The sequence below is a fragment of the Natator depressus genome, chromosome 1 (genome assembly GCF_965152275.1).
Source record: "Natator depressus isolate rNatDep1 chromosome 1, rNatDep2.hap1, whole genome shotgun sequence".
Taxonomy (NCBI): Eukaryota; Metazoa; Chordata; order Testudines; family Cheloniidae; genus Natator; species Natator depressus.
Genome location: NC_134234.1, coordinates 130,900,809 through 130,919,575, shown reverse-complemented (window position 1 = coordinate 130,919,575; position 18,767 = coordinate 130,900,809). Strand labels below are relative to the sequence as shown.

Below are 18,767 nucleotides of genomic sequence, written 5' to 3'. Positions count from 1 at the left end.
ATGTAAGCAATGTAACTTAGACTAAAATCTTAGACGTTAATATTTAGGTTCACAACTACTTCTCAGGTTGTTTCCCCCACCCCCACAAAACCATACAAGAGAAAGGTTTGAAATTGCCTTCAAATCACTTTCTTTGTTCTTGGATCTTCCTAGAGAGGTGACTAATCCTTCACAGACCAGAACAGAGAGTTAAATTGGAAACCTATCATCTTCATTTTAAGTTAACCTCACGTCATGGGAAAGAAGGGAAACTTTTAAAACTAAGACATTATTAAGTCACTGTGTAAGGCATAAATTTTTATGTATGTATGTGCTACCTTAGTATACATACAGTATTCTGAATTATTGCTTGTCTTGAAACAGCCAAGGTCTTTTCACTATATTAAACAAACAGTTTCTTTGTGTGTTACTATATATTTTCCATTACTTTAGTATATTCATAATTGGTCTTCTATTTTATACCTCTGACTGTTTTTAGGCCTCGCAGTTACTTGATGTAGTCAATTTAAAAGACATTTGTGCATGAGGATGTCTAGTTAATATTTGCCAATGAAGTACTTTGGCCTGACGAGAGTTTTCTTCTCTTAAACTTTTAAGTACGAACTTTGTTGTTGCTTACTAAGTACCATCTTTAGCAAATGGAAATTAAAATGGAAAAGAAAGCAGCTGCCTGTTTTTAGATTGATGCCTGAAAGTCAGAAATTAAGGACAACACTCAGTTGTAATAGTAAGCAAACACCACTTCTACAGCAAGCTTGAAAGGGAATTACTATAGTCTAAAATACAAAAATTGATCAATTTCTGCATATTTTGCCAATTTTTCATAAACTTGCTGGCACATTAATCAACGGAATCTTTATCCAAAATAATTCCAGCCAATCTTGCTTACCTCAGTTTGCCTTATCAATGAGAGCACATTGTTAGCACCATCCGCGGTTGTCTAAGTAGGGACAGTAAGAAAAAAACAAAACAAAAACAAAGAACAATTCCTATGCAAAAATAAAAACTTGCAGCAGGAGTCTGTGCATTAAATAAAGCTTTGCAACACTTCCAGTTAGGTAACAAGAAAATACGGCAACAGGAAGAAAAAGAAAAATCCCCCCCCCCCACAACCTCCCAACTCACTCTTGTAGTGTTTCCACTCCTTTTTCTTTATACTGCAGTTCTTCCTTCATATGTGCCAACTCTCGTTTTAGTCTAGAAAGCTTAAAACAAAATATTTTTTAAGCAAAAATACATTATGGCAGCAAATCACTGAGTAACTATTATTATTCTTTCAAATAATTCTTCTTCAAATAATTGTTCTTTCAAGAATTTAAAATTACTGTGCATTGTTCAAAGACTAGTATTTTCAAAGTGAAAAGTGATAATCTGTTTGGTTTTTTAATCTACAGAAAAACAAAATCAACAAATGCTTTATAGAAATATTAATAAAAACCAACCCAACAATGCTCACAAAGGAACAACACTGCCAAATGTAAAAGGCAGCTGCTTCTTTGTATAATCTTCTACTATGCTATCTGCTATCACTTGTTCTGACAGCCAACAAGTCTCAGTCTACATGTCATTTCCCATCTTCCCCAGAACAGTGATTTCCCATCTAACCCTGTAGTAGACAGCCACCCAAAAACCTGCCCAACAATACTGAAAACTATACGTCAGGCAGCCGGGAAGGGGAAGAGGTTCAGCACTATGGCTTTTTCCATGGGAAGAATGTTCATTTAAAGTCACTAGAGACTGTGATGATTCATCTGCCCATTTTTATTTCTGTATTCTAAAACAGAAGTACAAAGTGACCCTTCGGCAGCAGTAAATAGTGAAAGTTGCCTGGCGGATCATTTACGTAATGTAATAATAAGGAGCTGTTCATTAGAATCTCCCCAAAATTTGGTGCATGTCTGCAGTGACATTTACTACCAGGTTTCACGATTTTAATAAAGGTGCTTCTTAATTGATGCTTATTGTAACAGATATGAAACCAGACATAATTCTGTGTATGGATGTGTTATATTTTTGGTTAAAAATGTTATATGTTTTGGGACAGGCTCTCCTTTGTTTATATACGCATTTAAATACATGATGCCGTCAACCTACTGCCACAGAAAAAAGGGAAAATGTGTTTCATAAACAGAAAAACTGAGTCGCCCAGAGATTTAGCAGATTTTCTACGATGTATCTGAAACACTGATAAGACGTATATAAATCAGTAAGTGACAAAATGATTAACATGACGTCTTCCTCATGCCCCGCAGAAACAGAAATCACATCATCATCACATCAAAACAGGCAGTATATAGTGACTTCTTGGATTATCTAGTCCAACCCTATAAAATAAACTCAGCTAAAATAAGAAAATATATCACTAATATCTTCCATGTTTACATATTCAATGGTGTATAGTATATTGCACTCTTTATATTAATTCCATCTACATGAGCATGCATAACACAGAAGTTCACCCTATGCGGGGAAGTAAAAAGGTGTATTTCATGGTCACTTTATTGTTCGACTACGGGGGGGGGACAGAGATGGTAATCCATATGCAAATAGAAAAGTCACTTATTTTCTTTAAGCCTTGTTTAGACAAATTGAGTGACATTTTAACTTGCTATATTTTCTTGTTTGGTTTGCTGCATTTTCTAAACATTAGGTCTATCACATACACTATGTTGTAAATGCATGCTGACAGAATACATGCCTTTGATGGGTGGTGAACATAATTTATTTTCCAGAGCCACTCCTGTGAAAAGTGGTCACTAAATCATGAAGTCATAAACAGGACCACCACCCTTCAAGGATATGTATTTTATTTATTTAATGAATTGAGCATCTGGCATGCTAAGTCCCATTTTATCCATTAATAAAAGGAATACGCAATTTAGATATAGGGTGGGCCTTAAGTTCTAAGCTGTTTTATTAATTGTGGACCTCTAACTAGCTTCCATTAAACGTGTAGAATTTTACTGTTCGTTAGGAACACTGACAGATTTGGAAACAAAAGTATAACTTTCCCCTCTACCACTGTAACTACTTCAGACGAGACAATATTCAAAGTATGGTTCTAACCTAAAAATGGTTAAGTAAAAATGGTACTTTCTTATACAACAGATGTGGTCTGTATGTGTTCAGAGTTATATATGCTTACCATAGTATGTGATGGAGTGGTGGGCGGTAGGGGGAGAGGGTTTATTTGTCACTTTTTATTCTTTTATAGATGCAGCCCTGGGAAAACGATCTATTCTGGATTGTGCATCAACTGAACTGATCACTGAGTTCTCAACACAGAGCCACATCCTGACCTCAGTTACATCTATAGAACCCTATGGAACACAATAGCAAAATCTAAAGACAATTGGTTTTGACAAGTGTTGCTGGGGACAGAATTTGGCTTGCAGCATATTTGCTACTAGTGGTAATGCTCGAGACAGAAAGGAAATTATTTTTAAAATACAAGTTGAGTTTGTGTGTCTGTCATTCAGAAAAAAAATTCTTTACACTTATAAACAGAAAAAAAAAATATTTGGAATCACTGAGACATAGAAAATATGGAACCACACTGCTATTTTTATTAAATAATTGTTCAAGAGTAGAAGAGCACTTTAAACATGTGCAGTTTTAAAAAGTATGCATACACAACTTCTAAGTCTAATGGTGGGTGCGTGGGTACAGCATTGTTTTAATCACATAACATCAAAAAAGATTACTCACTCTGTCACGTCGGCTTGCTATTTCTGCTTTAATCTGATATGGGTCATACTTGGTATTAGTTGAAAATCCAGAGAATGCTAAACAAATGGAAAACAATGGTATTTTATAATAAATTTTTCACGTTTTCAATGTGTTAAATGATCATGTGTGTGGGTTGTATGCCATGTAAATTGTACCAATAGGCTACCCAGTCCAAACAGGTTTCTAAAACTTCAAAGCCCCAACTGAGCAAATCACTTAAGCATGTGCTTAACTGTTTTGCGGGATCAGAGCCAAAAAAAGTACATACTTGTCAAAGTGTGGCTACACGTCATTCAGGGTTCCCAAAGTTGAGTCATTCTATTTCAAAGATGGAACAAGCTTATTTGTCTACAACTTCCAGACGTCTTTGTAGGATATGATAATCATCTGTGGCAAGACTTGCTCAGTGTAATTATTTTTGAGTATAACACAGAAATGTTTGTAGCCAAAATGATTTCTTCTAAACAGTAGCTGACAGTATGTTTAATGGATTTTTCCATTTATTTTTCTTGCAGTTAAAGAACTTTAATAAAAATTTAACAAATTTAATGTTCCTATGGTAACACAGTTTTTATTTACAACCTCCTCAACATGATTACAGATAGAAGTCATTTTTGGCTGTTAGTTAAGTGTATGGCATTTATATGCAATAAATATAAGAATTTATTTAGCTGGACAAAATTTGGACTGAACCATCTAACAGAATGTGAATCAATCTGGTACCAAATACATATAAAGGAAGTAAAATCACATCATCACAAATTTCAATTTAATAAAGCCCTTGTAAGAACAGAAAACTAGGAGAAATTGTTCCACATCAATATCAGTTTCCAGCTCAACCACCCCAGACTGATGAAATTCTGTCTGCTTGCAACTAAGTGCATTCAGTAACCACATCAAGTTTACAGTTCAAAAATGTCCTCACTCTCAGAGTTACAACCCCTCAATAGTGAGTGTTTTAATAATCTCATCACAACTTCTCTTAAGACAGAGTTTCAATTTAAAGACACCTTTGTGTTTTCTCTTTTGGTAGACTGAGGTTTTCCAAGATGCAACATCATTTCATACACGAACATATTCTTTCTTTTATAACGGTACAAGATTTCAAAAGTCAATCTGGGCTGAATTCTAACTGGGAAGTTATCTTGTGTGTACCTAAAGTTATTCACTATCTATCCTGAATTGCTATATAACAGCACTGTCTGTTGATTAAAAGCTGCTACCTTCCATTCCAGTGTAACTGTCAGGATCATCTCCGGAGCCTTTTTTAAAAACTGTCAATGCATTAACTACCTTCCAGTTATTTGCCACACAGGCTTGTTTCAGTGTTTATTATTGTTCAATGTATCAATTTGTTCCAAAACCTCCCTTTATCGACACCTCAATCTGGGACAGTTCCTCAGATTTGTTGCCCAAAAAGGATTGCTCTAATGTGGGTATCTCCCCCACATCCTCTCCAGTGAAGACAGATGCAAAGAATTAATTTAGTTTCTTTGCAATAGCCTTGTCTTTCTTGACTGCTCCTTTAACACCTTGGTGGACTATTGGCCTCCATCCCGGTTTTGCAGGCTTCTGATGTACTTAAATTCTTACTGTTAGTTTTTGCATCTTTAGCAAGTTGCTTCCCAAATTCTTTCATGGCCTGCCTTATTATATTTTCACACTTAACCTTCCAGAGATCATGCACCTTCTCATTTCCTTATTAGGATTTGACTTCCAAATTTTAAAAGATGCCTTTTTGCCTGTTACAGCCTCCATTACTCTGCTGTTTAGCCATAGTGGCATTCTTTTGGTGGTCTTCTTGTCTTTTCTGATTTGGGGCACACATTTAATCTGAACCTCTATTATGCTGCTTGCAGGCATTTAATCCTTCTGACAGCTCCTTTTAATTTCTATCTAACAAGCGTCCTCATTCTTGTGTCGTTCCCCTTTTTAAAGTAAAATGTTACTGCAGTGGGATTTTTTGGTATTATCCCCACACAAGGATGTGACACAATGTCTCTTCATACTCTAGGAAAAAGAGAATTTAATGTGTGCAGTTTAATGCAATACTGAAGGGGAACATAATGTCAAGTAACTGTTTAAAAAAAATTGAGAGTTGGGAAAATTATTTTCCATCACCATCCTAGGCATAAATGAGTAATAATGGCCTTAAATTATAACAAGAAATGTTTAATTTTAATGCCCCCTCATTCATTCAGTCATGTGGATCTGACCAGAATGCCTGTTTTGAGATTAGAAAGGATTTTTTTTCCATTGGGGCCAAATTAGCAAGGTGTCCGGGTAGGGAGGTCTGGGTTTTGCCATGGAAGTCCTGTTGGTTAAAAGGAATAGTTAATGTTAAGAAGTAATACAGGAATATCTAATTCGTAGCAATTAGCAGCCAGTGTCTAATGTGGATAAAAAGGCTAAAAGGGCCAGCTCCCAGAAGTAAATGTGGTTAAGAGTCCCAGAAAATGGCTGGTGGACCTGTTGGAGTGTACAGAAAAGGGGAGACCTGAAGCCCTTGCAGACTGAGGTAGTAAAAGGATTCTGAAGTGGGCTAAATCCAAGAGATTAGGTTGGAGACTGCAAAATCTAATTTGCTGGTTTTATTGTGTGAAGCCATTTAGCCCAGCACTAGGCCCAATAAAATGCCTGGTATTTCAGGAGAGTAGGATGAGGGGAGAGTCCCTCTCTACCCATTGTTAATGAAGCTGTGGCCTGACACTTTATAAGACAGCTCAGCATTTCATTCTGCTGTGTGTCTTGATCAATTGTGGAAAGAACTTTATAATACCGAATAAACCATGCAGTAACTTGCCAAAAGATGTCGTGCAATTGCTATCAATACATGAACTGAAATCTCTAATCCAGAATTTCATAAACTTTTTCATAGTGTTGATCACAATTTAAGAGTGAAAGAGTTTCATGGACACCTCCACTTCCACCTGCAAACATACAGATCTCACCTTCCCCTGCTCATGAACACATAGCCTTGATGAATTTACAGCATATGTATACATAGAAAGGTCTATGTATTTTTAAACTGTCTTTTAATCTGATTTGACAGATGGAAACAAGAAGGATTATACGATCATCGTTCGACAAACCAGCTCTCCACAGATCCAGAACTGCTCTAACTGGTCAGAGACCAATATTTAGAAATGTTTACTGATACTGAAAACATTTTTACTGGTCTAAAATGTTTCTAGATCTTAAAGCACAAGTGAAACAGTTTATTACAAATATTTTTCCAGTATTTTGTTAGGCTTCTGATTCTGGGGAATGCCAGCAACACATCTCAATAGTTCCAGAAACTTAAAAATTAGTTAGTATTTGTACCTTTCCTATGGATACTCTCCCAGCAAAGTCTGAGTAATTGTTTGTGTCCAATTCTGCTGCTGTTATACGCAGTTTACCTTTTCTGGGTAGAAGAACTACAACAGTCCAATCACATAAAACAGTAAAATAATAATAATTAAAAAATCAGACCTTATTTTCCCAATATTTTCTCCACTTATATAAAAACTGCCCTGTGCAAAATGATAGGAAATAGGTTATCAAAATTAGCGGAACTAAAGTCTTGTGGAACTACTGAAAGTCTTGAAAAATAAAGAAAAATATTTATAAATTGGATGACTTTCCTATTTTAAAATTACATCAAATTATATTAATTTGCTTTTTTCCCCCATTCCAATTATGACATTATTTTAGCAGCTAATCTTGCATGCCAAAAGAGCTGAGATATAAATGCTTCATAAAGCACCAGTTTCAGCCTGTAATAGTTTTTGCAATACCAGCAACTAAAACCATGTTAGACTATAAGTGGGAAGAAAGCAAGATGGCAATCTAAGTAGTATGACTTTGGTATCCAATACCTCAGAAACCAAAAGGGCCAAAAACAAAAGCTATTTCTCAGCTTTCCAACAGTACATACCACTAGTGGTTTGATAGATATTGGACTTTGCCACTGATCCCTTGGCCCAACAAAGTTTTTTTGGCCATTGTTACAGGAGTACATATATTAGATCAGGGTAATTTTCAGAGAGTTGGATTCACACCAAGAATAGATAAGAATTTAATAAGGATGTTATTGAAATCTATTAATATTATTCTGGGACAACAGGGAGGGAAGGACAAAGACTCAAGAAGTTCCTTACAACTCCAATATCTAAAGGAACTTAGTTTTATTTATCAGCTCACTGATTATTTCAACAAAAACAAATTCTCAAGTAGTTGTTGCAGAAAACAGCAGAGAAAAATGTAAGATGGTTTTTGCACAGCTCTGAAAAAACATTTTTGATTTTTAAACAAACATTAACCCTATAGTGATAGATTTTTTAAAATATTCTGAAACCAGAGGGCATACCATGTAAAAATTATTCACAAATTATAGGTGTTAGGAGGGAACTAAAATAGTGAAGCTGGAAAGAAGGACAGTCAAATATAGCTTTTACTTTAGAGGAAAAGAGACATATGCACTTGAGAAAACAGTCAAACATGAATTCATTTACTTTGCATTTGTCATAACTGCAACTGCCACGAGAAATATTAAAGATTATTATTAAAGATAATTATTAAAGATAAATACTTTTTAAACAGGGTTTTTGTTTCAAGTCTATTTTCACTACTTGATCTCGCACTTAAATTTATAATGCTGCTATCGTTAACATCATGTTTATTACCATGTTAACATATGACTATGTCGTCACAAAATGTTACCATTAAAACTTAAGAAAGAGAAGATCATAGAATATCATGGTTGGAAGGGACCTCAGAAGACCATCTAGTCCAACCCCCTGCTCAAAGCAGGACCAATCCCCGACTAAATCATCCCAGCCAGGGCTTTGTCAAGCCTGACCTTAAAAACTTCTAAGGAAGGGGATTCCACCACCTCCCTAGGTAACACATTCCAGTGTTTCACCACCCTCCTAGAGAAAAGTTTTTCCTAATATCCAACCTAAACCTCCCCCTACTGCAACTTGAGACCATTACTCCTCGTTCTGTCATCTGCTACCACTGAGAACAGTCTAGATCCATCCTCTTTGGAACCCCCTTTCAGGTAGTTGAAAGCAGCTATCAAATCCCCCCTCATTCTTCTCTTCCGCAGACTAAACAATCCCAGTTCCCTCAGCCTCTCCTCATAAGTCATGTGTTCCAGTCCCCTAATCATTTTTGTTGCCCTCCGCTGGACATTTTCCAATTTTTTCACATCCTTCTTGTAGTGTGGGGCCCAAAACTGGACACAGTACTCCAGATGAGGCCTCACCAATGCCCAATAGAGGGGAACGATCACGTCCCTCAATCTGCTGGCAATGCCCCTACTTATACATCCCCAAATGCCATTAGCCTTCTTGGCAACAATGGCACACTGTTGACTCATATCCAGCTTCTCATCCCCTAGGTCCTTTTCTGCAGAATTGCTGCCTAGCCGCTCGGTCCCTAGTCTGTAGCAGTGCATAGGATTCTTCCGTCCTAGGTGCAGGACTCTGCACTTGTCCTTGTTGAACCTCATCAGATTTCTTTTGGCCCAATCCTCCAATTTGTCTAGGGCCCTCTGTATCCTATCCCTACCCTCCAGCGTATCTACCTCTCCCAGTTTAGTGTCATCTGCAAACTTGCTGAGGGTGCAATCCACACCATCCTCCAGATCATTTATGAAGATATTCAACAAAACCGGCCCCAGGACCAACCCTTGGGGCATTCCACTTGATACCGGCTGCCAACTAGACATGGAGCCATTGATCACTACCCGTTGAGCCCGACAATCTAGCCAGCTTTCTATCCACCTTATCGTCCATTCATCCAGCCCATACTACTTTAACTTGCTGGCAAGAATACTGTGGAAGACCATGTCAAAAGCTTTGCTCAAGTCAAGGAACAACATGTCAACCGCTTTCCCCTCATCCACAGAGTCAGTTATCTCGTTGTAGAAGGCAATTAGATTAGTCAGGCATGACTTCCCCTTGGTGAATCCATGCTGACTGTTTCTGATCACTTTCCTCTCCTCTAAGTGCTTCAGAATTGATTCCTTGAGGACTTGCTCCATGATTTTTCCAGGGACTGAGGTGAGGCTGACTGGCCCGTAGTTCCCCGGATCCTCCTTCTTCCCTTTTTTAAAGATGGGCACTACATCAGCCTTTTTCCAGTCGTCTGGGACCTCCCCCGATTGCCATGAGTTTTCAAAAATAATGGCCAATGGCTCTGCAACCACATCCGCCAACTCCTTTAGCACTCTCGGATGCAGCGCATCCAGCCCCATGGACTTGTGCTCGTCCAGCTTTTCTAAATAGTCCCGAACCACTTCTTTCTTCACAGAGGGCTGGTCACCTCCTCCCCATGCTGTGCTGCCCAGTGCACTAGTCTGGGAGCTGACCTTGTTCGTGAAGACAGAGGCAAAAAAAGCATTGAGTACATTAGCTTTTTCCACATCCTCTGTCACTAGGTTGCCTCCATCATTCAGTAAGGGCCCCACACTTTCCATGACTTTCTTCTTGTTGCTAACATACCTGAAGAAACCCTTCTTGTTCCTCTTAACATCTCTTGCTAGCTGCAACTCCAGGTGTGATTTGGCCTTCCTGATTTCACTCCTGAATGCCTGAGCCATATTTTTATACTCTTCCCTGGTCATTTGTCCAATCTTCCACTTCTTGTAAGCTTCTTTTTTGTGTTTAAGATCAGCAAGGATTTCACTGTTAAGCCAAGCTGGTTGCCTGCCATATTTACTATTCTTTCTACACATCGGGATGGTTTGTCCCTGTAACCTCAATAAGGATTCTTTAAAATGCAGCCAGCTCTCCTGGACTCCTTTCCCCTCATGTTATTCTCCCAGGGGATCCTGCCCATCAGTTCCCTGAGGGAGTCAAAGTCTGCTTTTCTGAAGTCCAGGGTCTGTATTCTGCTGCTCTCCTTTCTTCCCTGTGTCAGGATCCTGAACTCTACCATCTCATGGTCACTGCCTCCCAGGTTCCCATCCACTTTAGCTTCCCCTACTAATTCGTCCCGGTTTGTGAGCAGCAGGTCAAGAAGAGCTCTGCCCTAGTTGGTTCCTCCAGCACTTGCACCAGGAAATTGTCCCCTACACTTTCCAAAAACTTCCTGGATTGTCTGTGCACCGCTGTATTACTCTCCCAGCAGATATCAGGGTGACTGAAGTCTCCCATGTGAACCAGGGCGTGCGATCTAGTAACTTCCGTTAGTTGCCGGAAGAAAGCCTCGTCCACCTCATCCCTCTGGTCCGGTGGTCTATAACAGACTCCCACCACGACATCACCCTGGTTGCTCACACTTCTAAACTTAATCCAGGGACATTCAGGTTTTTCTGCAGTTTCATATCGGCGCTCTGAGCAGTCATACTGCTCTCTTACATACAATGCAACTCCCCCACCTTTTCTGGCCTGCCTGTCCTTCCTGAACAGTTTATATCCATCCATGACAGTACTCCAGTCATGTGAGTTATCCCACCAAGTCTCTGTTATTCCAATCACATCATAATTCCTTGACTGTGCCAGGACTTCCAGTTCTCCCTGCTTGTTTCCCAGGCTTCTTGCATTTGTGTATAGGCACTTGAGATAACTCGTTTGTCCTGCTTTCTTAGTATGAGGCAGGAGCCCTCCTCTCTTGCGCTCTCCTGCTCGTGCTTCCTCCCGGTATCCCATGTCCCCACTTACCTCAGGGCTTTGGTCTCCTTCCCCCGGTGAACCTAGTTTAAAGCCCTCCTCACTAGGTTAGCCAGCCTGCTTGCGAAGATGTTCTTCCCTCTCTTTGTTAGGTGGAGCCCGTCTCTGTTTAGCACTCCTCCTTCTTGGAACACCATTCCATGTCAAAGAATCCAAAGCCTTCTCTCCGACACCAACTGCGTAGCCATTCGTTGACTTCCACGATTCGACGGCCTTTTCCTTCCATGGGGAGGATGGATGAGAACACCACTTGCGCCTCAAACTCTTTTATCCTTCTTCCCAGAGCCACGTAGTCTGCAGTGATCCACTCAAGGTCATTCTTGGCAGTATCATTGGTGCCCACATGGAGAAGCAGGAAGGGGTAGCAATCCAAGGGCTTGATGAGTCTCGGCAGTCTCTCCTTCACATCGTGAATCCTAGCTCCTAGCAAGCAGCAGATTTCTCGGTTTTCCCGGTCGGGGCGGCAGATAGATGACTCAGTCCCCCTAAGAAGAGAGTCCCCGACCACCACCACCCGCGTCCTCCTCTTAGGAGTGGTCGTTGTGGAACCCCCATCCCTGTATGGAAATGCGTAGGAGAACTCTGTCTTAAATAATTGTTATTTAAATAAATCACTTGCCATATAATATAGCTGAAAGAAAGAAATTTTAACAGAAGAACAACTATTTACCTTACAGTAACTACAATTCTTCAAGATGCTGTAGTCACTGTGGACTCGTGTGCGCACACGTGACTCTCACACACAAGATCAGTTTGTTTGTTTTGTAAACAGCAGAGTCCGTCAGAGCCACACACATGTCCTCTGCTTCCTCATGCTCCCATGTGAGGGCATAAAGGGAAGAGTGCCATGACTCTCCCTTAGTTCCCTTGTAATTGAAAGCTTGGGTAGCTGAAAAACCAAAAAGCAGAGCTTGAGGGCGGGTTGTGGGATCCACACTGACATCATCATCTCAAAAGAGCCATAACCATTTGTAGGGTAAGGAAGAAGGACCGGGGAGAGCATGTGTCAGTGTGGACCCCACTTTAGGTGGCTGGCAAGCAGTAACCCCTCAGCATGGTAGGAATGAGGCGTTCCAATTGCATGAGTTGAATAGGGATTGTAGTATTGCTCTCCGAAAGTTGGTATTTGGCCTAGCAGATAAGTTCAAGGAATAGTGCTTGACAAATGCCAGAGGGTTATTTCAAGTCACTGCCTTATCAATCTCTGATATTGGCAAAATCCTGTAGCAGGCAGAGGATATTGTTTGCACTCTGGCACAGTTTGAGTCTTGATGTTTGGTGGGAGAAGCTGACAGGCAAGTGAGGTACTTTGTGTTATCCATTTTTATATCCTTTGAGAAGAAGAGGATGGACCTTTCAAATGATCGGGCTACAGTCTGAATAGTTTGGTCCTGTCAGTATAATAAAGCAAAGTCCTGGAAATGTCAACTATATGTATTTTCTTTCCTCCTTGAGCAGAGTGTGATTTCAGGGAGAGGGCAAGTAGGATGAACAGATGGTTTAGATGAAAATCAGAGACCACCTTCAGAATAAACTTTGGGTGTTGTCTCAGCACAATTTTGTCACTATGGAAGGTCATATAAGGGGGGACAGCCATAAGTGCCTAAAGCCAGTTCACTCTCTTGGTTGAAATAGCCATGAGGGACACCATCTTCTGAGTGAGTTAGTCCAGGAAACATTCTGAGAGAGGTTCACACGGAGGTTTCACAAGTTTCAGGAGGACCATACTAAGGTCCCAAGCAGGAGCAGGTTTTCTGACCAGTGTGTATGAGTCTCTTGAAAATCTTTGATACTGTGGGATGATAAAAGATCAGGCACTGCAGTACAGGCAGATGGCAAGCTGAAATCACTATGAAGTAGACCTTTATAGAGCTAAATGGAAGCCTGCTGCTTCAATGGTAACCCCGTAGTAGTAGATCTTCAGTACTTAAGTCTGGGTCATGTCCAGACCATGATGGGCTGCCTATATTGGAGAACCTCTACCATTTAGATGAGTAGGTCCATCTGATAGATATTTTCCTACTTTGAACCAGAATTTCCTGGATCCTATCCATGGTACTTAACCCAGTCAATGGCCATGCTGTTAGGTGTGGCAACTCTGGGTCTGGATGGAGTATCTGAGTATGGTGTTGTGAGATCAGGTCTGGATGGTCAACGATTTGGATCAAAGACTGAATGAACATTAGTAAGAGACCTGTCAGCCAAAACCATCTCACCCAATCCAGGAACAATGAGAATGACCATGGTCTTGTCGCTCCCAGTCTTGGAGATCATCAGGGGAATCTGTGGGACAGCCTATTGAAGAATGCATCCAGTAATGATCCTGCGCTCAGACCACCTCTGGAGCAAAAGCAGTGACATGTGGTGTTGTTCTTGGTGTGAGACAAGTCTACTAGGGATTTCCGAACACGGAACAGCTCTTCTGCAACGAATCTATGCAAGGACCATCTGTGGTTAGTCACAGATCGCCTGCTCAGGAAGTCTGCCAGGTTGTTGCTGACTCCTAGGAAGTGAAGAGTCATCAGAATCACCCCATTCTGACAGCATCAAGTCCGGAATCTGATGGTTTCCAGGAAGATGGACAAGGAGCAGGTGTCCACTTGTTTGTTTATGCAGTGCATAGCTGTTGTGATAGACCCAGGCCAGTTGCGTACAGCAGAGTAGTAGAAGGCAGATATACTGGCCACTGGATAAGTAGTTTTCTGTTCCCTGACTGACCAGAGCAGGGGCTGCTCCAGGCTAGGGTGGACACATGACTCCAATTAGCCTGCAAAGAGTCAGGTGAGGCCGTTAAGCTAATGCAAACACCTGACTCTAATTAAGGCCCCTCTGATACTATAAAAGGGCTCACTCCGGTCAGGCCAAGGAGAGCCAGGGAGCCAGAGGAGAGGAAGTGCGGCTGAAGGGCTGGGTAATGAAGACACCCTCAAGCCACTGGAAAGGGAGCCCTAAGGTAAGGGTGAAGAAGGCATTAAAAGAGAGAAACAGGAGAGCTGTAGGGAAGTGGCCCAGGGAAATGTAGCAACTCTGGCAGTGAAAGGTCGGCTGCCAACAGTTGCTGCCATTAGGGTCCCTGGGCCGGAACCCAGAGTAGAGGGTGGCCCGGGTTCCCCACAACCCAACACTACAGAAACACCTCCTGGGAAAGAAAGACAGGCCCCTGTCAGGACAGGAGGCTAAACGGTTTGGGAATAAGCCCACAGGGACAACAGAGACTGTGGGAGTTCTCTCACCAACCTCCTTGCTGACTTATGATGAAAAGGGCTCAGTAGACTGTGACCCTGGCCCTAGAGAGAGAAGGGTTACATGGAGGGTCGCAGTGAGCCTCTGATGCTACCATAAACCGCCTGGAAGCTCGGGACCCATGGGGACAAGGTCAGAGCTCTGCCACACTGTCTTGTCCATGAAGATTTGCACTACCAAATTCCGGAGGATCTGTACGAACATCACACAGACAAGTCTAACGGCTCTCAGCTTCAGGACTTTCATATATAACTCCATATCATCTGAGGACCAGGTCCCTTGAGTCTGCAGTGGTCAAAATGAGTTTCCCTGTATGCTCCTGACACATCCGTGATCAGTGTAACTTCATGAGGGACTGAACAGGGCTTTTGTGGGATCCAACCACTAAGCCAGCTCAGCAGTGACTGATATGTGAGGCACAGAGATTTTCCTGTCTAGCCAATGTTGCAGAGAATAGCCTGACCTGAGCTAGAGCTGGAGGAGTGTGATTGCCTTGCCTTACCCAGGTGGGCAGCCACCACTGCTAGAGTATTCACAAAAAGCCTACGTGCCCTGGAGAGTCCAAATGGAGTACCTTGTATTGGTAGTGATTAAGTTCCACCGTGAAACTCAAGTACCTCCTGAGGGCTGAGTGAATATCTATATGAAAGTACACATCTCCCAAGTCAAGAGCCACAAACTAATCTTGAGTCTGAAGAGATGGAATGATGGATGCACATGTTACCATCCTGAATCTGGGGCAGTGTATGTATTTGTTCAGTCTCCAGTCAAATCTGCTAGCTGGATGACAGGGTGGAATGAATGCCAGAGGATCCAGAAGAGTGGCATCTTTGAGTATCATGATCATTTTCAGAATGGTACTCCAGCTGTCTGCCCTGGGAGTATGGATGAGCCCACAGTTTTCGTTGGGGCTGGTACTTATAGAGCTTCCTGTAGGGGGTCGGTGTGTAGATCCCCAGTAGGGTTACACGGGACATCTCCAATTTAAACGCAAAATTTATGTCCCATACTAAGTCAGTATGGGATGCATTTTATCCCATATTTCAACTTGGCACATGGGGTCTCAATGCCACTCAGAGTCATGCCAGAGGCTCCGACTGTTCCCAGCACCTGCATGGAACCTTAGCAGGCGCCACAGTGGCAGCACCCAGAGCTAGAGAAAGGACCCCTGGGAAGAATGGGAGACAAGAAGGGACTTTCCCCCAGAGATGCAAGTGAAGACTAGGCACATCTGAGGTTTGTCCCATACTTTTGAAATTTAAAGTTGGCAAGCCTAGTCACCAGTGATCTCAGGGTGGCCCCAGTGTCCTTTAAGGAATTATTTTGCCAGTTCTCTTTTTGAAGCGCTCCATGCCACAAACAGCAAATCTTGTTTGGTATCCTGGACTTCTCTAGGTAGCTCTTCTGACGCCAGACCCAAGAGGCCCATCTCATGTTCATGGTATGTCCATCTACCTTCTGGCTGCGCCAGAGGCACCCATGTCAGCTTGTGAGGCTGTTCTGGCCACTGTCTGGTCTTCTCTGATGACCTCCTTTAGTTCCTCCCAAACATCCTGTAGCACATTTGTCAGAAAGAGTCACTCTTTCCCATATCAGCAAATTGTATTTGGCTAACAGTGATTCATAGTGTGCCACACGGAGTTGCAGTGAGGCAAATGAGTAGGCTTTGCACCCAAACAAGTTCACACAGGCACCCGAAAAGCTTTTCAGGGTCTTTGTCCTTGGATGTGCCTTTTGTCAATTTTGATTTTTCCTGCACTGCTGCAACTACCAATTAATCTGGAGGAGAGGGGAGAAGGGAAGAGAAGTGCTCAATGGTTTTTGGAGGCACCTGATAATGCTTCTCCACCAGTCTGCACGTGGGCTGGATGGTTGCTGGGGTATGCAGAGCCCCCGTCCTGGTTCCAGTATGCCTTCAGTTACAAGAAACACAATTCTGGATGGAGCCAGTGTGATCAAGAAATTAAAGACTTTGTGTGATTTCTCTTGGATTACCATCATTTCTCTGTCCAGAGTCTTCACTATGTGAGTTGGAAGATCCTAGAGTACTTTAAAGTCCTGGGTCACCAGGGCTAGAGATGGTATGACAACCTAGTCAGGAAACAATGAAGATGCTTTGGATGGAGGCCAAGGTGCCATTGTTTCTCTGGTGTCCCTACTTCTTGGAAATCAATGTGTGGCTCTGGTGTCAGTGGTCCAGGTCACGATACCGCTGGGGAGCCTGATCTTTTCATCTTCCTCTACCTACAGGAGAGGGATCTGCTGTGGGATACCAGAGATGATTGGTCCCCAGTATGGCCGGAGTAGCCTGGTATATGGTTACTAGCCCAGGAGCGACTGGTTGACTCAGTGCCACTCCTGTTGTCTTTGTGGCTGCACTGCAACAGGGACCGCCCCCCAGGCCATCTTCAGGGCCACTCGCAGATGGTAACAGGGAGGCATCCGTGCTTGATCCTGGGGAGGAGGCATAGCTCAACAATGATGAGAAAAAGTAGTCCTCGAATGGTGGACGATTCGCTCCAGGGCTCAGTGCCACTTCAGTACTAACAATGACCCTGGAGGGAATCCTAGCAGTTCCACAAGGGTATACATCAGTCCTGTGGCACGGTTGATGCCTTCACTGGTGTCAGCTTAGTCAGTGCCACTCTCCATGGTAGAAGATTTGGGCTCTTTATCTTTTGAGGAGTGATGCCTCTTCTCCTTTCTATAGGGCGATGCCTCCCTACACTTGGGGCCATGTCTGGTCTCAGTTTGTCCCTTCCCATCCTTATGTTGGGTGCTGGCTCCAAACACGATGTTGTGTATGCCAGAAGAGCTAGTCCAGAGGTCAGTTGGTATTCATGCTGATTTTGTACCCGATTTCAGTCCTGAGGTAGCTATGGTTGGTGTAGATGATCCCAGTACCAGGGTACTTGATGTGCATGCAATGGTGCAGTTTTCTTCGCTTCCTTCCTTTCATTACCAAATCCTGGGTTGTGGTCCTTGCTGGTACTGTGGGGTCAGGGGTGGGAGGGAAGGAAATGGGGAGGCAGCGATTAAGTGCAGTTTCAGACATACATTCCTTGACTTGCTCATCCTCACTGAGGAGGATGTATACACCGAGCAGTTATCGGGCAAGTAGCTGCCCCCCGGACAGAAAAGTCATCAGCTCCACCTCTCAAATTGGGGAATGAGTCCATTACAGATCAGGGAGGGCTAAAACCCTAGGGCTCAAAAGAAAAGAAGCTCTAAACTTCTGACAAGTAGATTTCATCAAAAATTGAAGGGATGGAAATATAAGTCTAATCTAATATGGAAAGCCTTTGAAGGAAAGTAACCACAGATTTTTGTAGTATCCTGTTTTATTTATACTTTTATGCAACAGACCAAATATATAATACATTGAATGTACGTTTAACATTTGTGTTAGCAAATCTGTCATCTTATTGTGATTAATATGAACAAAAGTATTGTTAAACTAAAAATGAACAAAGGTATTGTCAATGTTAGGCCTCAAACTTCTGGAAGCTTCAAAAAGCAAGATCGGCAAAGTTAAATTGAAACTTGAGGTCAGGATGCGCCGCAACCAGATGACACTTTAGGCTGGCTCATATGTATGAAGATAAACTATGCACTCGAGCATAGCTTATAATATTAAAGTAACCACATTTGAGATAATTGGCTACATGAAGATAAACTATGGACCCGCTCATAGTTTATAATATCAAAGTAACCACACTAAGAATTTGGCCCACCCTGATTGGTAGGTCTGTTTTAAAAAGGCCGACAGATAAGATAAAAAGTACAAAGGCACAAGACTAAGGTGTGTGTGTTTGATCATAAGAGGACCCCTCTGATCGTGAAACCTGACTCATACCCCCTGAACCGAAGAGACGTGTACTTCTCGACTGTCTGTACCTGGCCAGTGCGGAAAATGGCCGACTGAAGGGTAACGTATTTTCAGACGAATGCAGGGTAAGATTATGTAGTAAAGAAGTCTGGTTGCTCGAGCTGAATTGATCTCAAGTTTGTATCGCTACTATACTGTTAAGAATAGTAGTAGCTAGTTGATGAATAACAACTTTACATGTATTTGTGCTTGTCTTCAGTATAACTTGCCATTTATATTAATCCTTATTCAGTGCTGGACTTTAA

At 41.9% G+C, this 18,767-nt stretch overlaps 1 protein-coding gene across 4 annotated transcripts in view; it reads right to left on the bottom strand.

Moving 5' to 3' along the window:
- The window catches only part of WWC3 (WWC family member 3), a 170,557-nt gene that overhangs the window by 94,021 nt on the left and 57,769 nt on the right, over positions 1-18,767 (bottom strand). For all 4 annotated transcript variants that reach the window (XM_074966515.1, XM_074966528.1, XM_074966521.1 and 1 more), the window contains exons 4-5: positions 3,709-3,785; positions 1,126-1,205 (exon numbers count right to left, since the gene is read on the bottom strand). In XM_074966515.1, coding sequence (XP_074822616.1) covers positions 1,126-1,205; positions 3,709-3,785 — 157 coding nt within the window. The remainder of the gene's footprint in view (positions 1-1,125; positions 1,206-3,708; positions 3,786-18,767) is intronic.